This window comes from Stegodyphus dumicola, chromosome 1 (genome assembly GCF_044657685.1).
Source record: "Stegodyphus dumicola isolate Sdum_Otavi_A_Nest chromosome 1, ASM4465768v1".
Classification (NCBI taxonomy): Eukaryota; Metazoa; Arthropoda; class Arachnida; order Araneae; family Eresidae; genus Stegodyphus; species Stegodyphus dumicola.
This window is the reverse complement of record NC_140768.1, coordinates 256,789,637-256,812,161: the sequence shown is the minus strand read 5'-3', so window position 1 is coordinate 256,812,161 and position 22,525 is coordinate 256,789,637. Positions and strand designations below refer to the sequence as shown.

Sequence of the window (22,525 nt, the reverse complement as noted above, 5' to 3'; positions counted from 1 at the left end):
AATGTAGCAAATGAAAAACATTTATAATTATTTTCTGTTTGAAATCTAAAGTTTGGTATCTCCAGCATATTTCTCTTTCTTACTCTTTGTAATTCAAACATGCTGACCACTAAATATTTAAGTTTCGGACAGATATTTATTTCAGATAGTTCTAATGCGTTTTATTGATTAGCAAATAAATTACTTTAATTCAAAATAAACAGGTTAGGAAATCTTTCAAGGTTTCCAGATAAACGTTTCCTTCCAAATGGGATAAAACTTGATAATGAGTAGTGACAACCTCGTTTCTCTCTTTTATTTATTAAATTTTTCTTCGGCTCATAAATCAAAGTACTATATTTGTATACAAACATTTATAAACTTCTTTATTTCTTACTATAGCCTGCCATATCTACTTTCTTACTATATCTACTTTATACTTACTACTTAATCGATGGTATTTTGATTCTGATAAAATTTAAGCTTTGGAGAAAAATTTTTAGATATTATCTTGACCACGGATTATAGATGCTCGTTGGTCAATCGGGTTCTTTTCTTGCTAATTTTCAATAGGGAAAGAGGCTGTTCACACGTAAATGCATTCCCACATCACATGATTATTCGACATGCAAAAATTCATAACTGAGTTTATTTATTTTTTTGATAAGTACGAATAAAATTAATGATATCTGTATCTTCAAACCTTTGAATATGATTTTTATCAGACTATAAATTTAACTCTTCTACAAATATTCTAGCGCATTATTCATATTCAGTTTTAATGGAAATGAAAAAAATGTAAACTCGAATTACAAATAACTAAAATCTTGAAATATTTGCTATAATAAGATAATTGAAATGTGTTTGAGGGATACATAAAGTTGCTCTTCATTTTGAAGCTCTTCATTGAACTAAGCTACAAGACTAAGCAACAATGGATGTTGTTAATTATGATTTATTGCCCATTGGAAGAAAACTCACATTTAAAGTGGAAAAATTGCACAAAAGCAAATAAAGTTAGCTTAAATGTATAATATTAAAATCTGCGCTCGTCTGTCTATCTGTTTGCAGCATCTCATCCGCAAAGGTGGGGAGTTGAGTTTCGAGAGAGATACCCCGGATTCCAAAAATTCATTGGAAGCCACTTCAACCATTTTCATCTTCGTACGACTTCAGTCAGGATATTGAAAACTCTGAAAATACGAATTTTCGCCCTCATTTTTCCAGTTGGCAGCAGTCTCGCTAGCTGGAGATGAAAATTTGCTTTATTTGGAAAAGTGTTGCCACTGCTCGCTTTCAAATCGTAGAGTTTCTTAATAAAAAAAAATTAAGTTTTACAAAATACGTATGAAAAGGAATAGCATTGCCAACCATTAAGTATATTATTATTATATAAGGTCATGTTCTGAAGCTGAAGAAAGTATTTCATGTGACGTCACTGTATGTCGAACATTTTTCGTTAATTATTAACATTTTAAATAAATAGCTGTTGTTGGCAACTTTTTTCGTTTCAGATTAAGATAAATGGCCCGGTAGCATATAAGCAAAATGTACACTGCTAGGACAACGGCTTGAATTTGGCCAATGACAGCCCAGATGAGGGTCACCATTAACTCCGCCCACATGAGTGATGTCACCTTTCTGACGTTTGTTTACATTCCGCTCTTCGGAGTTATGCAGTGCGTGCTTTGAATGTACATTTAGTTTTCGTAATGAAAATGTTTATATATATGCGTTTATATATGTCTATAACGATTTAATGTTTGTTTCGGAATATTAAGGATTACTCTACTGTTCCAATAGAAAATTAGATCTAGTCGGATGGAAGTTATTGATGGCTAGAAGATGCATGTAAAAGTGTGATTTACAAATTATTCTGCATATTGATAATCAGAAACTTTTAAGTGATAATGACTTAAATCATCTAATATATAAAATGCGTGAATTAAACCAAGGGAAGTTAATGTTAAGTTAGTGAAAGCAAGTGCTAATTTCTGTCAGTAATTAATGCAGTAAATATTTTGAATCAAAATGCCACCAGTTACCATTGCAATGAATTAACATAGTGTGTGTCAAGACATCCTTAAAATACATTTCATATATATATATCTATCTGAATATTTACAGCATTATTAACTGTGATTTGATTTCTTTACTGGATTCAATATGCTTAGAAATAAACTTCATTTTATTATTAGAACGTAAAGAGTATAAAGATGGAAAAGTGGGTTCACTCTAATGAAGATATTGACGTATAATTTAGCTGTGAAACTACTGAAGTTAAATGAAGAACACATTATTTAATAGGAAATGAATATATTTAAGATATGCTACCAGCTCTGATATTTCAAGACTATTATATATGCTTATCTACGAAGATTAAATCACTATTAACTGACGGGGTTATGATTCTGGCAAAGCATATATCATATTTGGAATTTTCATTGCTCAGTATGCATTCTTAGAAAGGAAGTTCATTGTTTTGCTGAAATGCAAAGAAAATGATACTGAATAACTGTAAGTGCTTAGTGTAACAGACCTACTGAAATATAAACTGCAAATGTTAAATGATGCTGAACATAGCAAGAATTGAATTTAGTAAGATATGTTACCAGTTATGATATTTCAAGACTATCGAAAATGCTTAACAATGAGGTGTCATGCTGAATCACACCTGTTCTAAGGTGTAATGCTGAATTGAATCCAATAAGTATACTTTTATTTCCAGGAAAAACACATTCAAGCAATTCAAATTAATCAAATCAAATTCAATAAAATCACTATTAACTGGCGTATTATAGTTCTGGTAAACCATATAGTATCATATCTGGGATTTTCATTGTTCAGTATGCATTCTTAGAAAAGAAGTTCATTGTTTTGCTGAAATGTAAAGAAAATAATACTGAATAACTAAGTGCTTAGTGTAATAGACCTAATAAATTCAATAAAATGACTAGACAAATTGAATTCAATAACTTGACGAGAACTTGTTATTAACAGACATTATAGTTCTGGTAAAGCACATATCATATTTGGAATTTTTATTATTCAGTATGTATTCTTAAAAAGGAAGTTTGTTGTTTTGCTGAAATGTAAAGAAAATAATACTGAATAACTAAGTGCTTAGTGTAATAGACCTACTGAAATCTAATTCAGCTATAAAACTGCAAATGCTAAATGATGCTGAACATAATTTAGCAAGAACTGAATTTAGTAAGATATGTTTCCAGTTATGATATTTCAAAACTATCGAAAATGTCTAAAAATGAGGTATCATTATCAATTAGGTAAAAATGAGGTATCATCATTAATGAGGTTATCGAAAATGCATGAAAATGAGGTACGAGGTGTAATGCTGAATTCAATCCAATAAGTATACTTTTATTTCCAGGAAACATACCTTCAAACGAGTTGCTTGAATGTGTGTTTATAGTTTTTTACATCTAGTTAAATACTGTAAAACTTAAATAAGCCAAAACTGAATGGATTAAAAAAAATTAGCTTAAAGAACATTTCAAGTTTTACATTTTGACATATTAAAGACCAATTACCTGGAGTTCCACTGATGATTGGACTCGATAAAATATGTCTTGTACCGACATTTTTTTTTTTTTTTTTTGAGAAAAAGTATTCAATATTGATTTTCTTACATTAGTATGTATTTTTGACTGTGAAGTTTGTTCATTTAAATATTATATTTTCATTTATTTCCAAATTCATTAAAAGTATTTTTTTACAATTTACTGCCTGATTTTATGCATTATATGTATAAGTAATAAATAATTATTGTAAATATGCTATGTAACTTTGATCTTTGTAGTGAAACAACTTATTTATATATATATATATAAGATATGTATGAGTCAGGAATCAACTTGTGGCAATTGAAATTGAATTGTTAGTAAGAAATTAATGATAATAAGATGCATTGCTGATGTATCTTATAAGATGTATTTTTGGTGACAGTACATAAAATTAATCAAAACACTATAAGATTAAACTGTAAGGTTAAAAGGTGCTATTCTATTTTTGGGACCAGATTGAGAAATGTATGTATGTATTCATGTACATGTGTACATACACACGTGCATAGGCCCATCAATGGCAGAGAGTGTTAAAATCTTTAAACACTGAGTTCGAATTCAGGAGAATTGTCTGGCTTCGTGGACGTTTCCTTTTTTCCCCCCATTTGTAATGTGTATACCAACCAGTTTCCTTTAGAAAGTCCTCCACAAAGGCATCCCTTCCCACAGGCAGATAGCTCTCGTGTGCTTTGTCATACTAAACTAAAATGAAACCAAAACCACTCGTGGCTATACATTACATCTCTGAATCCTGTCCCGATAACAGAAGAGTACTACAGTCAAAAGTCGTTAATCCGGACTCGTCGGGACTTTGGCGATTCCGGATTATCGATTTTTCCGGATTATAGATTATCAGTTTAAATCTGGTAAGATGGCATGCAGAAATTACAAAATTAAAACTATGAAACCGTAATTTATGAAATAAAGAACAATTATGATCTAAAAGGTATCAAAATTTACAAAAAGAAAAAGCTTAATATTTATTTGTTTACTTTATTAAACATTTCTTTCAATGTAAGTTGTTTAAGTTGCATCGTTTCATGTGATAATACTTTCTCTTTAATTCTATTAAACAGACATAATTTCTTGTTTAGTTACAAAGTTCCGCTGTTCAAGTCCTATAATTGCTGTGTCGAGAATACCGACTAATTTGTCAATCGAAATTTTTTCGTTTTCAATAACCTCTTTGTCTCTTTCTGTACTATCAGAAGTGAATTATAATGACGAGGAACTTGTTTTAAATTATATCAAAGACGGAGTACATCGAGATGAAATACTACATTTAGTAAGAAATTATAAGCCAAATAAAATAAAAACATCTGCCCTGAAGATTAGGATAGTGCTGACAGATCAACTTCCAATTCATTGCGCGCCGCGCCGCGACGTTCCCCCCACCGAGCAGCGTGAAATTGATGAACAGAGTTCGGATTTCGAAACATACTTTCGCTTTAGATCCTTTACATATTAGCAAATATATATCGGAAATTCTATTTGATATAATCGAAAGTTCAAGCTTATTTTTATAAAATTGTTCTAACAGTCTGCAAAAAATAATAAGCCGGATCCAATTCGAAGATTAAGGAACAACGCAATCTGCAACATTAACTGAATTAGATAATTTTAGCATAGCTTATACCGTCTGTTATACATTAAACGCGCATGCGTAAACGTTTTATGCGCATGCGCATTCGCAGCTGTCAAGGTCTTACGCGCACACGTAAACGCCTATGCGCATGCGTCAACGCGACGCAAGCGCAGAAAGTTTGTAGCTTTGAGGTCCGGATTATGGGTGTCCGAATTAACGACTTTTGACTGTAGTTAAAATTGGGCTTCTAAAGATATGTGAAAAGAGTTTTGAATTAAAATCCAGACTATATTTCATTATCTTGTAATAAATACATTGGACTTAAGATCACACTGTAACTATTTAATATGAGTTCCATTAAGCTGTTAATAAGACTTTATATTTACATTAAGTACTAAAATCAATATCACAATGTTGTGAATTAGTATTATTGTTCGCATGTGCTTCACATTCAGAAGTCCATTCTATTATCCATAATTTAATATGCATTCTTAACAAATAAGAACAATATGATACTAATTATCACATTTATTCATTTATAAGTTCTATGAATTGCAATAATTTCTTTTTCCGATATCTTCTTTTACAAAATACTTTCAGCCTATAATTCATTTTTTAAATGTTAATTTCTCTTCATCATAAGTAAAATATATGCACAAATTATTGATGACAAATTGAAGATTAAAAATTATTTAATTAAAATGTTCAAAGTATATGTTACAGAAAACAAACATATTGACATCTATAATGCATTTATTAAAACTTATTTATTTATTATAGTGAAATACTCAGATTCCCAGATTAATAGATAGAGTTTGAAAAGCAGAGGTCTAAGATATCATGTAACACTTATTTATATAAGAATGACTGTAAATACATAATGATCACAAGTTCTCTTTTACTCAGACATTTCACGCTAACCTGCTTTTATTGCATTAGAGTTTCTAAAAATAAGTATTTTTAATGATTTTTCTACTACTGTTTCAAAATTATGATTTTTATGCTAGTCAGAAATGATTTTCTTCCAGTATACAGAAATAAATTATTTATTTCTGGAATAGCTATCGAGTAATTTAAAATATAATACTTAGTACTATTACAAAACTTAAGAACTCCAAAATATTCGTTTTAAAGTTTTCAACATGCTGCTTTTCATCACATAAAAAAAAAAAAAAAAAAAAAAAAAAAAAAAAAAAAAATTAACCAAAATGTAAACTTGTAATATTGAAAAATTTCTATCTTAAGTAAAATTATTGTTACTGCATAATTTCAGTACAAACTAAATATCGCAGTATATAAAAGAATACAATATACTGCCTGTAAAATTAATGGTACATATTAACACAACCACCTTGGCTCAATTTGGATTTAACACATGAAAAGGTAAAAGTTACTCATTGGGTGCAAGTTGATGGTTTTCACAACTTTTCTTAAACAGATACCAAAATTATTGATATTTATCATAAGTTGGCTAACATTATCAAATTATGAAAATAAAACATATTTTAGCAATTTGAAATATAAATTTTAATTATCAAATAAGGATTACATAATACATTAAAATTAAAACACGTTCATCTCCAAATCTTTCTGTAATTTTTTTGCCCTATTCTTTTCCATGAGCGATTTATTTTTGCTTGAAAAAACATTAAAGAATTTCAGATACTCGGCATCGCACAAACCTCAGCAGCATTGGGTATCTATCAAATGTATTTCCTTTTTGTTCCTTTTAAAAATTTGTTGGCAAAATTTTGTATTCCTGTAGAATTTTCATCGTAGTTTTTTCCATTGTTGGCAAATTCCAAAGTGCATATTTTAAAATTAAGGCAAGAAATATCACAACTTGTTCATAAAATTTTTGAAACTTGGAATACAACACAAATAATGTATACAAAAACGGCCCTATTAAAGGATTGTTATGAGCATGGTAGCCAGAGTTTGGCACATTTTAAAAATTTGACGAGTTCTGCTGAGTTGGTTGTGAGTAATAAATGAATAACATTGTAATATGTGCATTTTAACTGTTAGAAATATAAAATTTTTACTTGTAATTAAAATCTGAATATGCTAATTATTCATTTGCCTTCTTATGTAATTTTGATAATAAATTAGCCACTATTTATTTTACATTAGTAATCGTCATACTAATTTTAAATTTAGTTTCAGTGTGAATTTCTTTTGTTCTCTGCTTTCTTATGCTTAAATTGACATCATGTAAAGCAACATCAAAAATAAAACTATTAAGAAATATATGAAAAGCAAATAAATGAAAGAGACAGATATGAAAATTTATCAGTTCAGTTTCATATATATTCTGTACAGTAATACCTCTACGTTAATTAGAAGGTGGGACTAATGAAAAGTACAACTTCACATACAGGATATGCTAGAAAAATACATACAGACTTTAACAGATGATATCTATATATTGGTTTCAAAGTTGAATTATCTTTATAATATGTAGTATGATATTTCCTTAACATGTTGGTACTCTCACATATATGTGACACATGACAGTGAACCAAAATAAATTTGGATGGATGTTGTGTAGCATAGTAAATCGGTAAGGCTACAGGTCCTTCATCAAAAAATTATGAAGTCCCCTCAGACACATCGACTAAACATAGTTCAAATAACTGATCAGTATCGTGCTATGCGTCTAGCTGTTAATGGCTACCACTGTAATACTCAGACACATCGACTAAACATAGTTCAAATAAGTGATCAGTATCGTGCTATGCGTCTAGCTGTTAATGGCTACCACTGTAATACTTTGAGCAATCTAAGTAACTGTATAGGTACATATTCAGGAATATTATATGAAACTTACGCTAACCTTTGATATGTACGATTTAATTAACTTATAATTCAGTTCAATACTAAAGCACAAGAATTTTATTTTATTAGTTAAAGTGTGTGCATTTTTCTGATGGGCCCTTTATAAATATAGATGAATTTTAGTTTAATAGCACCGATGGCCAGACCAGTAGCGCCCGAGTGGTAAAGTCGCTGAACACTAGCAATTCAGTCTGGGTTTCAAATGCTGCAAAATACGCTGGCTGCATGGACGCTTTCATGGTTTTCCTCAGGTGTAATGTGTATAAGAGGCAGTTTCCCTTTGAAAGTTCTCCATGAAAGCATTTGCATAATTAAATAAACCAAACCAAACCAAGAACCAAAAAAAATTTTTAGTACAAAGGTATATGATAAAAAATTTAGTTTTCATTCATGTCAATATAAAATAGGATACTTATGTATTATCTCACTGATCGTTTGTGGAAATTTGGGCTATGGTAACCAAGCACCAATTATTGCTATGGAATTACTAAAGGCACAGTCATCCATAATTGGCACTAAATCATGCTACTTGGCCGGTCAAAGGGATAATGCATAAGAACCTAAACAGTATTAAAATTAATGCAGTGCATTTATATGGATGGCATTGGCCTCGTATTTAGCACACATTTCTAATTAGCATCTAAGTTCTCCAAAGCCCCAAAGCTTTTTATCATTTGAGCAAAGAATCTTTTGTCAAACTTGTGACTATCATACATTTTTTTAGTGGATTTGAAATTGTATAACTTCATGTTCCCTTAAATCAGGAAGGAATATTCATAATATGTGAAGAAAACATACATTTATTTTCTCATATGTCTAACATTTTTCAGTATTATACTCAAATATAAAACTTCATGCTATATTTAAAATTTATATATATATTAATATACCAGAGCCTGATCTTTACATTAAAAAAATCACATCGCAGGAAACTAAATTTGAGATTCACATTACATGCATGGCATTCAAATTTATATAATTTTAATTTCAGCTTCAACATTATTCATTTCCTAGATCAAATCTTAATGTGGACCATTTAGACTGATATGTTATGTCCTACACTTAGAAAACACTTCCTTCCCTGAAAAAAAGGTGTCCACCAGCGGCGAGCAGTAAAGTCGCTGAACACTAGTTGTTCGGTCTGAGGTTCGAATCCAGCGAACAGGCTGGCTGCATGAACATTTTCATGGTTTTTCCCATGTGTAACGTGTATACAAACAAGTTTCCCTTAGAAAGTCCTCCACAAAGGCATCCCTCTCCTTAGGCAGATAGCCCTCGAGGCATTGCCATAATCACATTAACCAAACCCTGCGAAAAAGTTAGGAACAGATTAACATGGCAAAACTCTTCTTTGTGATCACCTCTGAAACTGACACTTCTCAATATACAAAAAATTCTGGTACTGAACATCTTCTCCTTGAGATGACAAGCTCTACGCAAAATTAAAACCATGTAGAACTGCTGGTGGTCATTTTAGAGAGGGTTCACTCTGTTTATTAAAGGTAAGAAATTTATTCAACTATTTCTAAAAATGCAAATTAATCAACAAAATCTGGTATTAAGTACTTTGTTTCTGTAAGCATAATTAATAACACTTTCGATTTAGTGTGTATGATGACAATTTATTACATTAGTGAATGCCATTTGCTTGACAGATATGAAGAATATATACACACACACGCATATAGAAAGAAATTTTGTAAAGTTTGTGACATAAATTTATATTCCTTCTGGAACAGTAAGAAATAATACTTTAAAGAAAAATTAAAAAAACTAGCATTACTAGAGCAAATTTACATTGCAGATTAAAAATGATTTTCATTGAAAGAAAACGCCGAAATTCGTAACGCCGAACAGCAGAATGTAAACAAACGTCAGAAATGTGATATCACTCATCATTAAAGAGTGTATCACTCATCATTAAAGGAGTTAATGGTGACCCTTATCTGGATTGTCATTGGCCAAACTCAAGCCGTTGTCCTAGCAGTGTACATTTTGCTTATATGCGGCCCGGTATGTTAAGGCCATGTTAATTCTTTTACTGACATTGAGAGAAAGTTATTATATTACATTAAATTTAAATTATACGTATACGTATTAATCTGAAGTGTCCAAAGTTTTAGTTTTCTAGTTTGGCAACAAAACAAAATATTTAGGAATTGATTGTTGCTTGGAAAGAATGAACTCTGCATTCATACTGAAATATTTCAGGCACTTTCTTTTCAGGTGTACATAGAAGTCATAAATTTTGTTTTGGTCGCAGCTAGCAAGTTTGAATACAGTACATTACATTAATAGCTTTGGTCTCAGCCTGCTCATCAATGATTCAGAACCATCCGAAGTTCAAATTTTGATCGTGAAGGTGCAGTTGCCCCTCGCTCCCTATTTTTAACTTCGCTAATTTTCATGTCCTTTGTGTTACATGTTTGATCATATAGCCTGGCTCAGTAAAAGTAGGCGGCCACTGTAACTCTGATTAAAAATCCGGTTATAACCACGTGCAGTGCTGATAAGGACCACGTGTTTCTGAGACTCCTTCCCCTTTACTTTTCTTCTTTCTAGGTACTTCTTTCTCCTGATGAGGAGGGACCTTTAACTGTCCTCGAAATCGATTGAGTGTTTCAATATACTTACGCTAAATACAAGGTTGATTTTACGATTTTGATTGTCACATTAGCGTGTTTCTCTTCTAGTCTAAAATCATAATGTTTATTTAAAGTAAATAAAAAAAATCTCACAGGTTTCAGATTTTAAAGATTTTGGCCCAAAAGAGTTTGTTAATGTCTTTTACGATTAGTGACCTAATTGCCGTACCGAAGGGCCCGAGATCAAATCCCAGATAAGGCATGGATGTTTGTAAATGTATAGTGTCTGTGCGGTATAGGGGTACTCTAAATGTATGTCGAGCCGAAAGTCCTATCGAGAGGTTGATGGCAGGGATAGAGGGGTGGGAGACTGTCGGACCCGCTCCCCTGCGGTGCTCTCCATTAAAATTGGGGGTGGAACTGAAGAAAGTCATACTGTTACCTATATGGTGCAGTAATTATAGTAAGATGTATAGTAAGAGTATAGTAAGATGGATAACACATGTTTTTAGGCGTTTTGTTCTTAATTTTTTATGTGTAACTCAATTAAATATCATGTTAATCACATTTACGCCATATAAAATTTAATTCAACAGTAAAATCACAAAATGTTAAAAACAGTGTATTTTTAGAATTCCCTATAGAGTGTTAGAGGTTGCCATACATATTTTTATATTGTTAATTAAAACTGAAAAATAAATGTCTTACATTTTTTCGAATGGCAACAGTCTCGCGCACTGGAGTTAAAAATGGGTACTCTTCTGTTATCAGTGCCGAATTCAGAAATATGTGTATGTGTATACACGTGTGTGCGTATGCATGTATGTGTTCATATATACATATAGTATCCGTAAGGGCGACACAATCACCAGAGGACCTCACCTATGCGCCAGCAGCGAAGAACATAGCACTTAAAATTTTGACGAGTCAGAAGTCCTCTCGAGTGATTTAGTGGCAAAAAAAGAGGGAGAGAAGATAGTCGTATCCGTTCTTCAAAGTGTTCTGCATCAAAACTGTGGAACTATTCTTGTACAACCAATGGTGAAATAATGGTGTCCCGCACGGTACTACTTGTACCTGTGATAATTCTAGCCGAGCTAATAATGTCGCAAGAATAATATGCTCCGTGTAAATGTACCATGGCAAATTAGGCTAATCTTTGGAATATGGTAACAGGTAGTTTGGCGATATTTTGGTAAGGCGATAAAGGTTATTAGCTAGGACTAGCAGTGTACATGGATAAAGCCAAGAGTGTGCGCAATGCCATTTTTGTGCAATTCTGGGATGTTTCTTTAAGTGAAAATAGGTCGACGTGTACATGGATACCGTGTATGTGCAATTCTTAAAAACGCGGCAAGCAGTTTGCGATTCTGCACTTTCTCCCAATTTCGCACCTAATCTTCGTCATGATTAAGCACTTTTGTTCCATAAAAGTTCCAGCATAAGCGTAATTCGGATAGCAGATTGTTGGAAAAAAATGTAAAGAAGGAAAAAAAAAGTGTCTTTACTTTATGAAAACAAAATAGCATTCAAACAAAAACTAGCAGGTTGCTGTAGCAGGGTTGGTCGCCAAATTTTCGCCAAAAAATCACCAAGTTACCATAATCCAAAGATTAACCGCAAATTAATATACTATGGAAGGGAATGATTAGAACTAATGTACTCGAAGGGCAGGGAAAAAGTGTGTTACAGTTCTTTCTTGTAGTAGTTTCTTGCGAAAAGTAGTAAAGCTTGTAGAGACATCAGGTATTTTTTGGAAGCAGAAGTGATAAATGAGCAACGCCTTCGCCGGGAATCGAACCAAGGACCTCTGGAATACGCGCCCAGCGTGCAGACCACCACACCACGAAAGCAGGCTAAGAAGGGGGAGAAATACCTTATATATTCCCCCTTTTAAAGGGCGGTTGGGAAATTTAGGGGACCGAATCGCCAAATCCTGGGTGTGGAGAATCATCATCCACAACCGTTTTAGTTCAGGCTCCACTGTAAAGCCATTAGGTATTTTTTGGAAGCAGAAGAAGAGAAAATTGAGCAACGCCTTCGCCGGGAATCGAACCACGGACCTCTGGAATACGTGCCCAACGTGCAGACCACCACACCACGAAGGCATGCTAAGAAGGCGGGAGAAATACCTTATACGCTGATCATCATTATACTAAATTTCGGAATCTGTGTTTAATTTCCTCTGGCACACTTGTTATCATGTAAGAACATCTATTATATACATCTTTGCTTGACAAGAAGTCTTATTTGACTGAATGATTTCTGGTTTTATTTAAAGTTCAGTTTATTCTTCCGTTTATATGAACTTATTTTACAGCATCTGTCCCTCTAGAAGAGAGAAAAGGAAAACAACAAAAATCCTGCTTTTACGAATTACTTTTTTCACAATAATGAACTCAAGATCTGTAAAAGCAACATCTGGCTCATGCAAAATTTCTTACGACGTGCATGACGCACTTTACATGCAAATGTCATTGCGGTTGCTTCATTTTTCTTTCAATTTGCATGATTTGGATCTCGTGAATAAATTTCTAAGGTGGCTGTGGTAGATATTTTTCTCAGTTTGTGCATTTATTTTAAAAATAAAGAAAATGACTTTTTCCGAAGTCTAACATCTACCGCTGTTTGGCACCCTAATTTATAAAGTTTTATAAGGAGTTATTTGTCAAGCGTGTGTTTGAGATCTCGAAGTATATTATGACGAAAATAGTTGTCAGTCCATTTCTTGAAGTCACAGGGAAGAAATATTTGTGCACCACCTACAGAGAAAAAGAAGGTGCTGAATATTAAACGGTTATTGACCGATATTCCAGTAGAGAGCTTTTCTGAGAATGTATATTTAAATTATTAATTTTTTTTCAAATTTTATTCAACTCATTAATTTTTATATTACTTGAATGGGATTGAATATACTTAAATTGAAATGGTAATATAAAAATGTCATGTGTAAGAACAATTGTATTCGGCTCATTTTAATTCCTCTGAGAACTTCGATTAAAAATTCATCCTCATAAGCAATCTTTTAATTTTATTTTATGTTACCTGACGATAAAAAATATTATGAAAGCTAAAAAAATATTTTTTGTTATTTTTTAAGCCCTTAAAGTTAACCATGTAACTTGAAAATACTTTTATGCATTTATTTGAATAATTATTTTTGGTGACGAAGAAATACGTATAACTGTGAGAGACAAACTGCATCTACAATAGCATATACAACTTATGTTTACTAAAGGAACTTGTTAAATTTTCTTTTTAAGCTGAGTAGCTGGTCGCAATAAGCATCTTTATTTACAAGTTTGTGAGTAATAGTATAAATAATTATGCATTTCCCCGCGTATGCTTTCGTGATCTAAGTAGTTAGAAATTCCAACTAACAATTGGAAGATCCATATTTTGAATCCTAGTTGATTTTTCATTTTTCTGGCGAAATATCTAGAGTCCGAGCTAAAATGTGGCAAACGGTAATTCTGGGTTTCAGCCGTCATCCCATTTTTCCTTTAAGAAGGGAAGAATCTAAATAATTATCTTATTATCTCTTGCGCGCTTTGGTGGTCTAACAAGAAGGCATGGCTAGTTAGCAATCAGAAAATCCGTGGCTGGAATCCCCTCGTAGGCACAGTTGGTTTTTTATGGTTTCTGGCTTCAGAATTCCTAATGGTCTTTGCGATGTTTGATACTAGGTGAGAGTGTAGTAAAATACGTATATTGAAATGCAAACGATATTTTCTGATATGCTGGAATCTGTTCTCGCGATCTTGTGAGAAAAAGCAAACAAGGTGAAATTATTTATTAAAATTTCGTTTTTCGAGTTATATGGATAATCTAGGCAGAATTTCCATATTCCTAGTGTATTAAATCGTTGAATTTAGTATGAAGGTTTCACAGTTTCCATTTAATGTCATTGAACCCTGCAATTTATTATCTGAATTCAGCAAGAAAAGAAGTATTTTCAGTATTCGTATCTGCTAAAATCGTTGAATCAGTTGAGTAGCTCTCATTTTTAAATACAGTGTCTCATGAGCTCACCCTTTAGTCATTTTTTTTTCAACGTAAGACGCTAGCTAGCACAACGACATTTTGAAGCATTCAAGCTCGACGCCACCATATTAATCCGATAAAAAATTGAAATATTATTCTTGCAGATATGAAGCTATAAAATACATGAAACGAATATATTCAAATAAGCTATAAATGTAATTAAAATGGGAAAGTATTATTATTACTGTGAAAAAATCATGAAAGCTCTTAAATTTGAACTATCACCCAAAAGGATTTATTAAGTTCCTTACTCTCTCAAGAAGCTCGCAGTCTATCAGTCTGCTGTTAATTCATTCCTACTAACTCCCCCCCCCATTTTTTAATATGACGTTGTAGCTTTATATTTAAGCATCGTTTTCTTAACGCTTACATCACGTACTGTTCAACAGAACCACAAAATTTTAAAAACAGCATATATTTAGAATTCCCAATGCAGTGTTAAGTATTGGCATATATTTAAAAATATTTTTGCAATCTTTTCTCAGTTCATCATATCAATATTCAGTTTTCTTAGCAAAGATGGCGAAACATTTCTTTTAATTTCTTTTGTCTTTTTATTATTAAATTTTTATGTGTTAACTTTATTTATTTAATATCACGTTCTTCGACTTTACGCCACATAAAATTCAATTTAACAGCAAAATTATAAAATATTTAAAAACACCGTATCTTTAGAATTCACCCCCCGATGGAGTGTTAGACACTGACATACATATTTTTAGATTCGCTATATATTCTTTGAAAACTAGTAGTTCGCACAGCCAACCGCCTAAAATAGTTATCATAAAAAAAGGAAAAAAAACTTATAATGATTTTAATGAATCCAGCTAGTTTAATTAAAAACATATTAGGAATATTTCTATTTAGACACCTCATGATTTTAATACATGTTTTTTTACGTCAACCACATTAAAAAGGAGAAACAACTATTCTTAACTGTGTTTATTGACTTAGTTTATTACTCAATAACCTTCCAGATTAAATTTGAAAGTGTTTTAGGCTTAGCGGAATGGCCTGGCGTGTGGAAGATAAAAATATCTTATTTTCAGCCACGGCAACACATTACTTTCTTATAGCATGAATTTATTAAGTAAAACTGAGAGATTTTACATTTTTTCGAATGGCAAGAGTTTCTTTCGTGCGAGATAAAAATGTTTCATTTCGAACAATGTTGTTATTGCTCGCTTTCAAATCTTTGAGTTTATTAATTAAAAATTCGTTAATCTTTTACAAAATATAAAATAGATAATAAAGCAAATTCGAAATTGAAAGTTCGAGTTTCCGTGTGCACATGTTCGGGTGAAGGATTGATTATTTTATTCAATATCTGATGGCTCTAGGTATCGTCGTTTTTCACAATGCGAGGAGCACACATGCATACGTACATGCAGATTCTTCATTATATTATTTCTTTTAAATTAATGCAGAGCAATAATATTTGGTAGCAACGATTTGAAACTTAATATGCCATTTAAAGGGAACCGACACATAATCTCATTTCGAGACTAATAGCCCCTTTTGATCTAAAAAGAAAAATGGGCACAGAAAAGAAATTGATATTACTTACAGTGTTCTGACATTCTTCAGACCAGAAAACGCATCTTCGTGAATTGAATTCAGTTGCGAATTACCTTTTAGACTTCTGAAAATTAAAAAGAATATTTGAATTAACTATATTATATAATTAACTGAAATATAGTAGATGAAGAAACTAAATGTGTAATATCAACTATACTTATAATGACTCAGATGGAAGCAGTATATAATATATTCAATCACATGAAGACAGCAAGATTTTTAACTCAAAAGTCCATGGGCCTGTTTGAACCAAATTTGGCACACAGTGAGAAATTTTAGATTTTCATAAGTTATTTAAAAGAGCACTAAAACAATTAATTCGCGCATTATAAAATTTGAATAATTGTTGATTAAAATTAAGCAAAATAGCAACCTTTTTTGGCGTAGATTATAAATAAAATTCTATTTGTTTCGAGGGCGATCTGATACATATCCCTTTTCATCAGATGCAAACAAATTCTGAATTTGTTTGATTCTGAAGAAGACGGATCTGTGTCTGATCGTCCTAGAAGTTTTATTGATATTCCACATCCAAATAAGAATGCCCATATGTCTAATTTTGAGTTTTTTACGTTAGCATGTATCTCTTCCTTCATTGTCTACTAGCGGAAGTACCCGATGGCAGTTAAGTTAGATTCAGAGTAATGTATGTAACAACAAAGCGAACGATACCGCTGTAATTTGCTAATAGCAATGCAAAAAATAAGATTCAAAGTCATACATATTTCAGTTTGATGCTATCTGAAACCCAGATATAAAACTTCAATAGAAAAATAAGCTTATTCTCTCTTATTATATTAGTAATAATGGCTCGCAGTTTTTAATAATTTTCGTCTTTCTAATAAAATGGTCGTAAAAGCTTAAGTTCCATCCAATATTTCATAATTTTGCAATTTTATTATTATACAATTTTTGTCGATTAAATGTGGCAAAAAATCGATCATAGTTAATCAGAAATCAATAACGTGAACAAACAAACACACAAAGAGACATTCTTCATACATATAATATATATATATATATATTTGTAAAACGTACAAATTTTTGATTAACAAACTTTACGATTTGAAAGCGAGCAGTAGCAACACTTTTCAAAATAAAGCATTTTTATTTCTAACGCGTGAGACTGTTGTCATTCGGAAAAATGATTGCGAAAATTAATGCTTTCGGAGTTTTTAATTAATATCTCGGCTGGGCTAAGTCGTACGAAGATGGGAATAGTCGAAATGGCTTCCCGTGAATTTTTGGAATCGGGAATAATGCGTTTATTCTTCGGCGATGTTATTTTTATTTCATCATAAAATTTTTTTATTGACAAACTGTACGATTTGAAAGCGATCAGTGGCAACAACTTCCGAAATAAAGCAGATTTTCATCTCCAGCTTGCGAGACTGTTGCCACTTGGAAAAATGAGAGTGAAAATTATTAATTTTCTGAGTTTTTAATTAATACCTCTGATTTTAGCTATGGTTTTTGGAAAAAAGTGGACGTCGACCTTTTCCAGGACCCAGAAAAGAATTGTAGAAAGTTTGGTGGCAATAGCTATAGACTGAGTTATTAGAGAACAAACAAACAGACTTTCTTCTTGATATATATATATATATATATATATATGTATTACAGCAGAAGTTTAGCTCATTTTACGGATTATAACAATAATCGGGATCATAGAAATTAATCACTGTTTGCATATTTTGTACCTGTCTGTTTGCTGATTCCTATATCCAAAACTATGTATAGAATGAATATGAAATTCATGATACCTTGTTAGATTTTACCCATCTTTGGTTTTTGGTTCCTATTCGCCCGTCCTCAGTTTATCACGTATTTTTTATACCTCGTTTCGTTATACTCTCCCACACATGCTCAACTGAATTTAACTTAGAAAATGAAGCTGCATAATACATGACTAGAATCTTCAAAGGTTTTAAAAATAAACAGTTACTTGTTTTTCTGCAAAAGTTCAAGCTTTGAAAAAGGTAGTATTTTGTTGAAACCAAATCTGCATTTTTCAGATTTGTATTTGTTTGTCTAACGTTTGGTTGCTGCTAATTCGACAGCTACATATTGGATGCAGGTGAAATTTAAGATGTTTAGGATGGAGATGTTTAGGATATTTTCTTTTTTTAGTTACTTCGCTTATCGGAGAATCATGGTTCCATAAAAAGCATCATAAAATAAAAACCTAGGACTTCCTGTGCATTTCTAAAAAGTTACAAGCTTGCTGTTGAACGCAGAGTTAGATACTTATAGTAAAGGTTAACAAAAGCAAAATGCACAAACAATTTGCCGACGATACACACTAGAGGAGCTGTAGCGATGCTAATGAATAACGTCCTGGATCAAACTAAGTGTTGAATAACAATACAAAGAAAGTGAATAACAGTGTTTGCCGTGATATTATTTTTCTGATGCTGTTACGCTTTTTTTATAATTTCTTTTTCAGAAATTTTCCCATTTCAGATCTATTTGTAGGATAATTTTAACAGAAATACACTATATAAATATAAAATGTTACTCTTAGAGAGCAATTAATATTAAATTAATATGTTCATAAGAAATGAAGCAAAAATTATAAAATATAACATTATAATAGATAATAAAACAAATGCAAAAATATAGGACCCCCCTTATGATAAGAAGATTTTACTCCATTTTAATACTTACTTTAATATCTTCTAAGAAATCTGTAACAACCAACTAGATAGAAATTTTGCGCTATTTTTTAAAAATGATTTAAACAATAACTCTTTAAAAGAACAAAATTACGTATTACGAAAATATACCCAAGATTAGCAACTACAAATAAAATATCTATTTATTAGCCTAAGAAAACATAGATCTATTTATTAGCCTAAGAAAACATAAAAGAATTCAAATCCTCATAGACAAGAAAACTTATGAAATTAAAAACATTGGAGAATCTAAGAAAAAAAAAAAAAAAAAAGAAAAGAACATTAATTAAATTTTGTGCGTGAATGAAATCGCATTTTCTTTTTGAAACAAAAATGTAATATAATTTCTTGTTGCTTAAAGTAATAAGAATAAGAAAGAGAAAGATGGGAAAATCATTATTAATTAAACCTTTTAAGTATAATAAATAGTTAAAAAAGATCTTTCCTTTTAATTTAGAGCAATGAAAAATCTTCATTGTTTATTTTAAGCAAAAACACTTTTTTATATTTATTTTTACTTTCTTATGTCTAAAATGACTTACTGTCTTTCCTCAAAAACTGGTATTCAGAATTTTCTCCGCATTTAAATTTCGTTACCTTTAGGCGTTAGAAATAATGTTCCGTGAAGGCATTCGATTCATTCAAATGAGAGTGATGGTAAAATTTGAAGCTTACTTTACCGTTTTTAATTAGATATCCAATTGTTTTTTCTGTCACTTACTTTCTCAAACCTCTCTATCCATAAAAATATTTTTATTCCACCTAAAATGTTTTTTAATAAAGTTAAAAAAATGTGAAAGCAGTATCTTTATCTGGGTAGTAATCACCACTCAAATCTATGATTTTCTGCCAACGTTTCGTAGTTTTTCAAAGCCTTCGGAACAGAAACTTGGTGGCCGTGAGTGCAAAAACAGATCAATCTTATTTCGGACGTCCTATGCAGAATGGAAGATAGTACCAAGTAAGATTTAGCTGCAGGTGTGAAAAATGTAGAAGTTCGAAGGAGAGATGTCGAGACTATATGGTGGGTATGACAAAAGATTTCATTCGAGTCCGTACAGAGTCCAGCCGGTGAATGCAGACACACTGTGGTCTTGCATTATCTTGATGACCTCTTTGCACCGAACGTTTTTTCTTGATAGCAGCGTCAACACGAACTAGCCTCTCACTGAGCACCTTACTGTCGAAGGTTTTACATATTTTAGATACTCTTTCTGGATAATACCACGGGAATCCCACCAGATATAAAGCATAGTCTTTTTGCTTTCCAAATTGCGTTTGTGACGCTGCTGACATGCTCACCAGCCCCAGACGCTCTGCTTGTTGAATGTCATAGTTCTTGTTTTTGCACTTTCGGCACTAAACCTTCAAAGTTTCCTATGATACAACATTAGTACCTGAAGCTGTACGCATGATTTGGTGACATTCTGTAGCTGACGTTTTGCAACAGAACTGGAAGTAAATGATGTTTCTAATCTAGTAGCCTGATAGTTTCATTTCAGAGACTTAATGATAACGATATTTTTTTACAAATTTCATAACACAGGGTTCTAAAGCAAGTTTCTTTCTTTTAAATGACAAAAATCTTTTGACAAAATATGATTAAACACGCCAACGTGAATTGTTTTGCGGTGGCGGAAACTTTCGTTAAAACTCGGCATTAAATTGCATGAACATGTAAAGAAGATAATAAAATTAACGTGCGCTGTTGAAGAAGAAGCACCAACATGAATGATGGCTGATTGTCTTCACATGTTTTGAAAGGACAGTTATTTTGCTAATCGATTTTTGTCCCTTTGGCTTACTGTACTTGTGAAGAATAATTTCAGCTGCTTTTAAACATAAACTAATCCAGAAGGATTCAAATTTTCTCTTGGGATAAGGCATATTTAATTGAAATTTATTTATTAATTTCAGATTAAGAAGAAACAAATATATCACTTTTTAGGCTTTAAATTCTGTTTGGAGTGTATATTTAACTGATTCTTAAACTGCAATGCTTCTTTGTCTCTTTAAATTTTATAACCCAAATCAGTTTTATGACAAATGATTTATTGAAAGTAATTTATTTGATTCAATAATTGGCGGTTCAAAACTAGAAAAGAAATTGAAATCAGGATAGTTTAGTACATAAACCCTTTATAAAATTGCATTAAAATGAGGAAAAAAAAATAATAAAAAAGGTATGTTTTGAATGAATAAGGAACATGAATAAAAAAAACAGAAAGCTTAGGTTTCACACATGTAAAAGCAATAAAATTGTGAAAGAACAGAGAAAAAAGAACATAAAATAAAATCTCTCATAGTGCAATACTCATATTCTATATTAAAATACTTTAGAAAACAATAGGATATCCAAACATCAGATTTCATTTAACATGTTTCCGCTTTGTGTATTCAACACTATGTTTTGCCTTTTGGAACTCAACAACGTTTTTTTCATTTTGAAAATAAGACATTCTTACGAAATATTTGAAACTTAATTCTGGCTTTTATTTGAGACTGAAGTAACATGATCGTTTTTCCCACATTCAAATGCAAATGCATTATATTTGTTGAAATACTTTTTTTCTTTTTGCGGGATTTGAGCCGTCTTGTATAAAATAGTTAATACGGTACAAAAATAGCACTTGTAATGTAACGGAAATCTTTATCTCAAATAAATATGACTTACATAAAGCGAATTTCATTTTAAAATCAAAGGTGTTTGTGACAGAGCAAGGAGTTAGAATGCTTATAACTACATCGATTTTTTTTAAATTTAAATATGATGACAAAAAATAATAATTTTTGTAGAGGAACGCATTTTTTTGTGATCTCAACCGAAGGATCAATATTTCGTTCTCCTTTTAAATCGCAGTGAATCACAAAGGCTGAATGCGAAAAGGCTTCTGTTTTGAGTTCCATTGTAACACTACAATGAAATCGCTTCTCCAGTTTTTCCCCATTACTAGTAGTAAATGCAAGGAAATCTTCTTCCACTGCTCATAGCACAATTTTGGATATTTTATGAAATTGATTCGGCATAAGTCAGTGCTTATATTTTCCGTTCTGAAAAAATTCCTTAGAGGACAAAACACTTTCAAGATTACAAAGTGATGAACATTTTCTTATTGAACATAAAGGGCTTATCAAGATAAAGGGAAGCAATTATGTAAGGTTACTGTTGATCTGAAAACAAAGTTCTGTAGATCCTACTAGACAAGTTAGGGAGTTATTGCTATATCTTAAAACTCTCAAAAGCAAGAGAAGATTCAAATAACCTTTTGTTTTAAATTTTATCTTGAACTTAAATCATAAAAGACACTACTTTTGCTACAGACAAACCACCATTACGTAAATTAAGCATGTGACGATGTAAATTAAGCAGTAACAGTCAATTAAATTCAAACTCGGGTAACGAAGTCTAAGAATGCCCATTAAACAGGATTGGCTATAAATCTGGATCAATATTTTACCTGTGCGTAAATCTAAAACATCGGCTAGTGAGAGAATGCAAAAGCCGGAATAAGCACTTTTAGATAGAACTGGCTAGGAATTCTAGCAGCGCGATGCTAGTGCCAGAAGTTTTTTCTGTCTAAAATTCAAAACCCTCAGCTTAAATACTGTCAAAGCTAATCCGCATTCTGGTGTGAGAAATACGGAAAAGTTAAAGTA

At 31.6% G+C, this 22,525-nt stretch overlaps 1 protein-coding gene across 1 annotated transcript in view; it reads right to left on the bottom strand.

The window, feature by feature from the left end:
- The window catches only part of LOC118188513 (lutropin-choriogonadotropic hormone receptor-like), a 458,217-nt gene that overhangs the window by 55,686 nt on the left and 380,006 nt on the right, over positions 1-22,525 (bottom strand). The window contains exon 8 of the mRNA XM_085827357.1: positions 16,183-16,257. Coding sequence (XP_085683483.1) covers positions 16,183-16,257 — 75 coding nt within the window. The remainder of the gene's footprint in view (positions 1-16,182; positions 16,258-22,525) is intronic.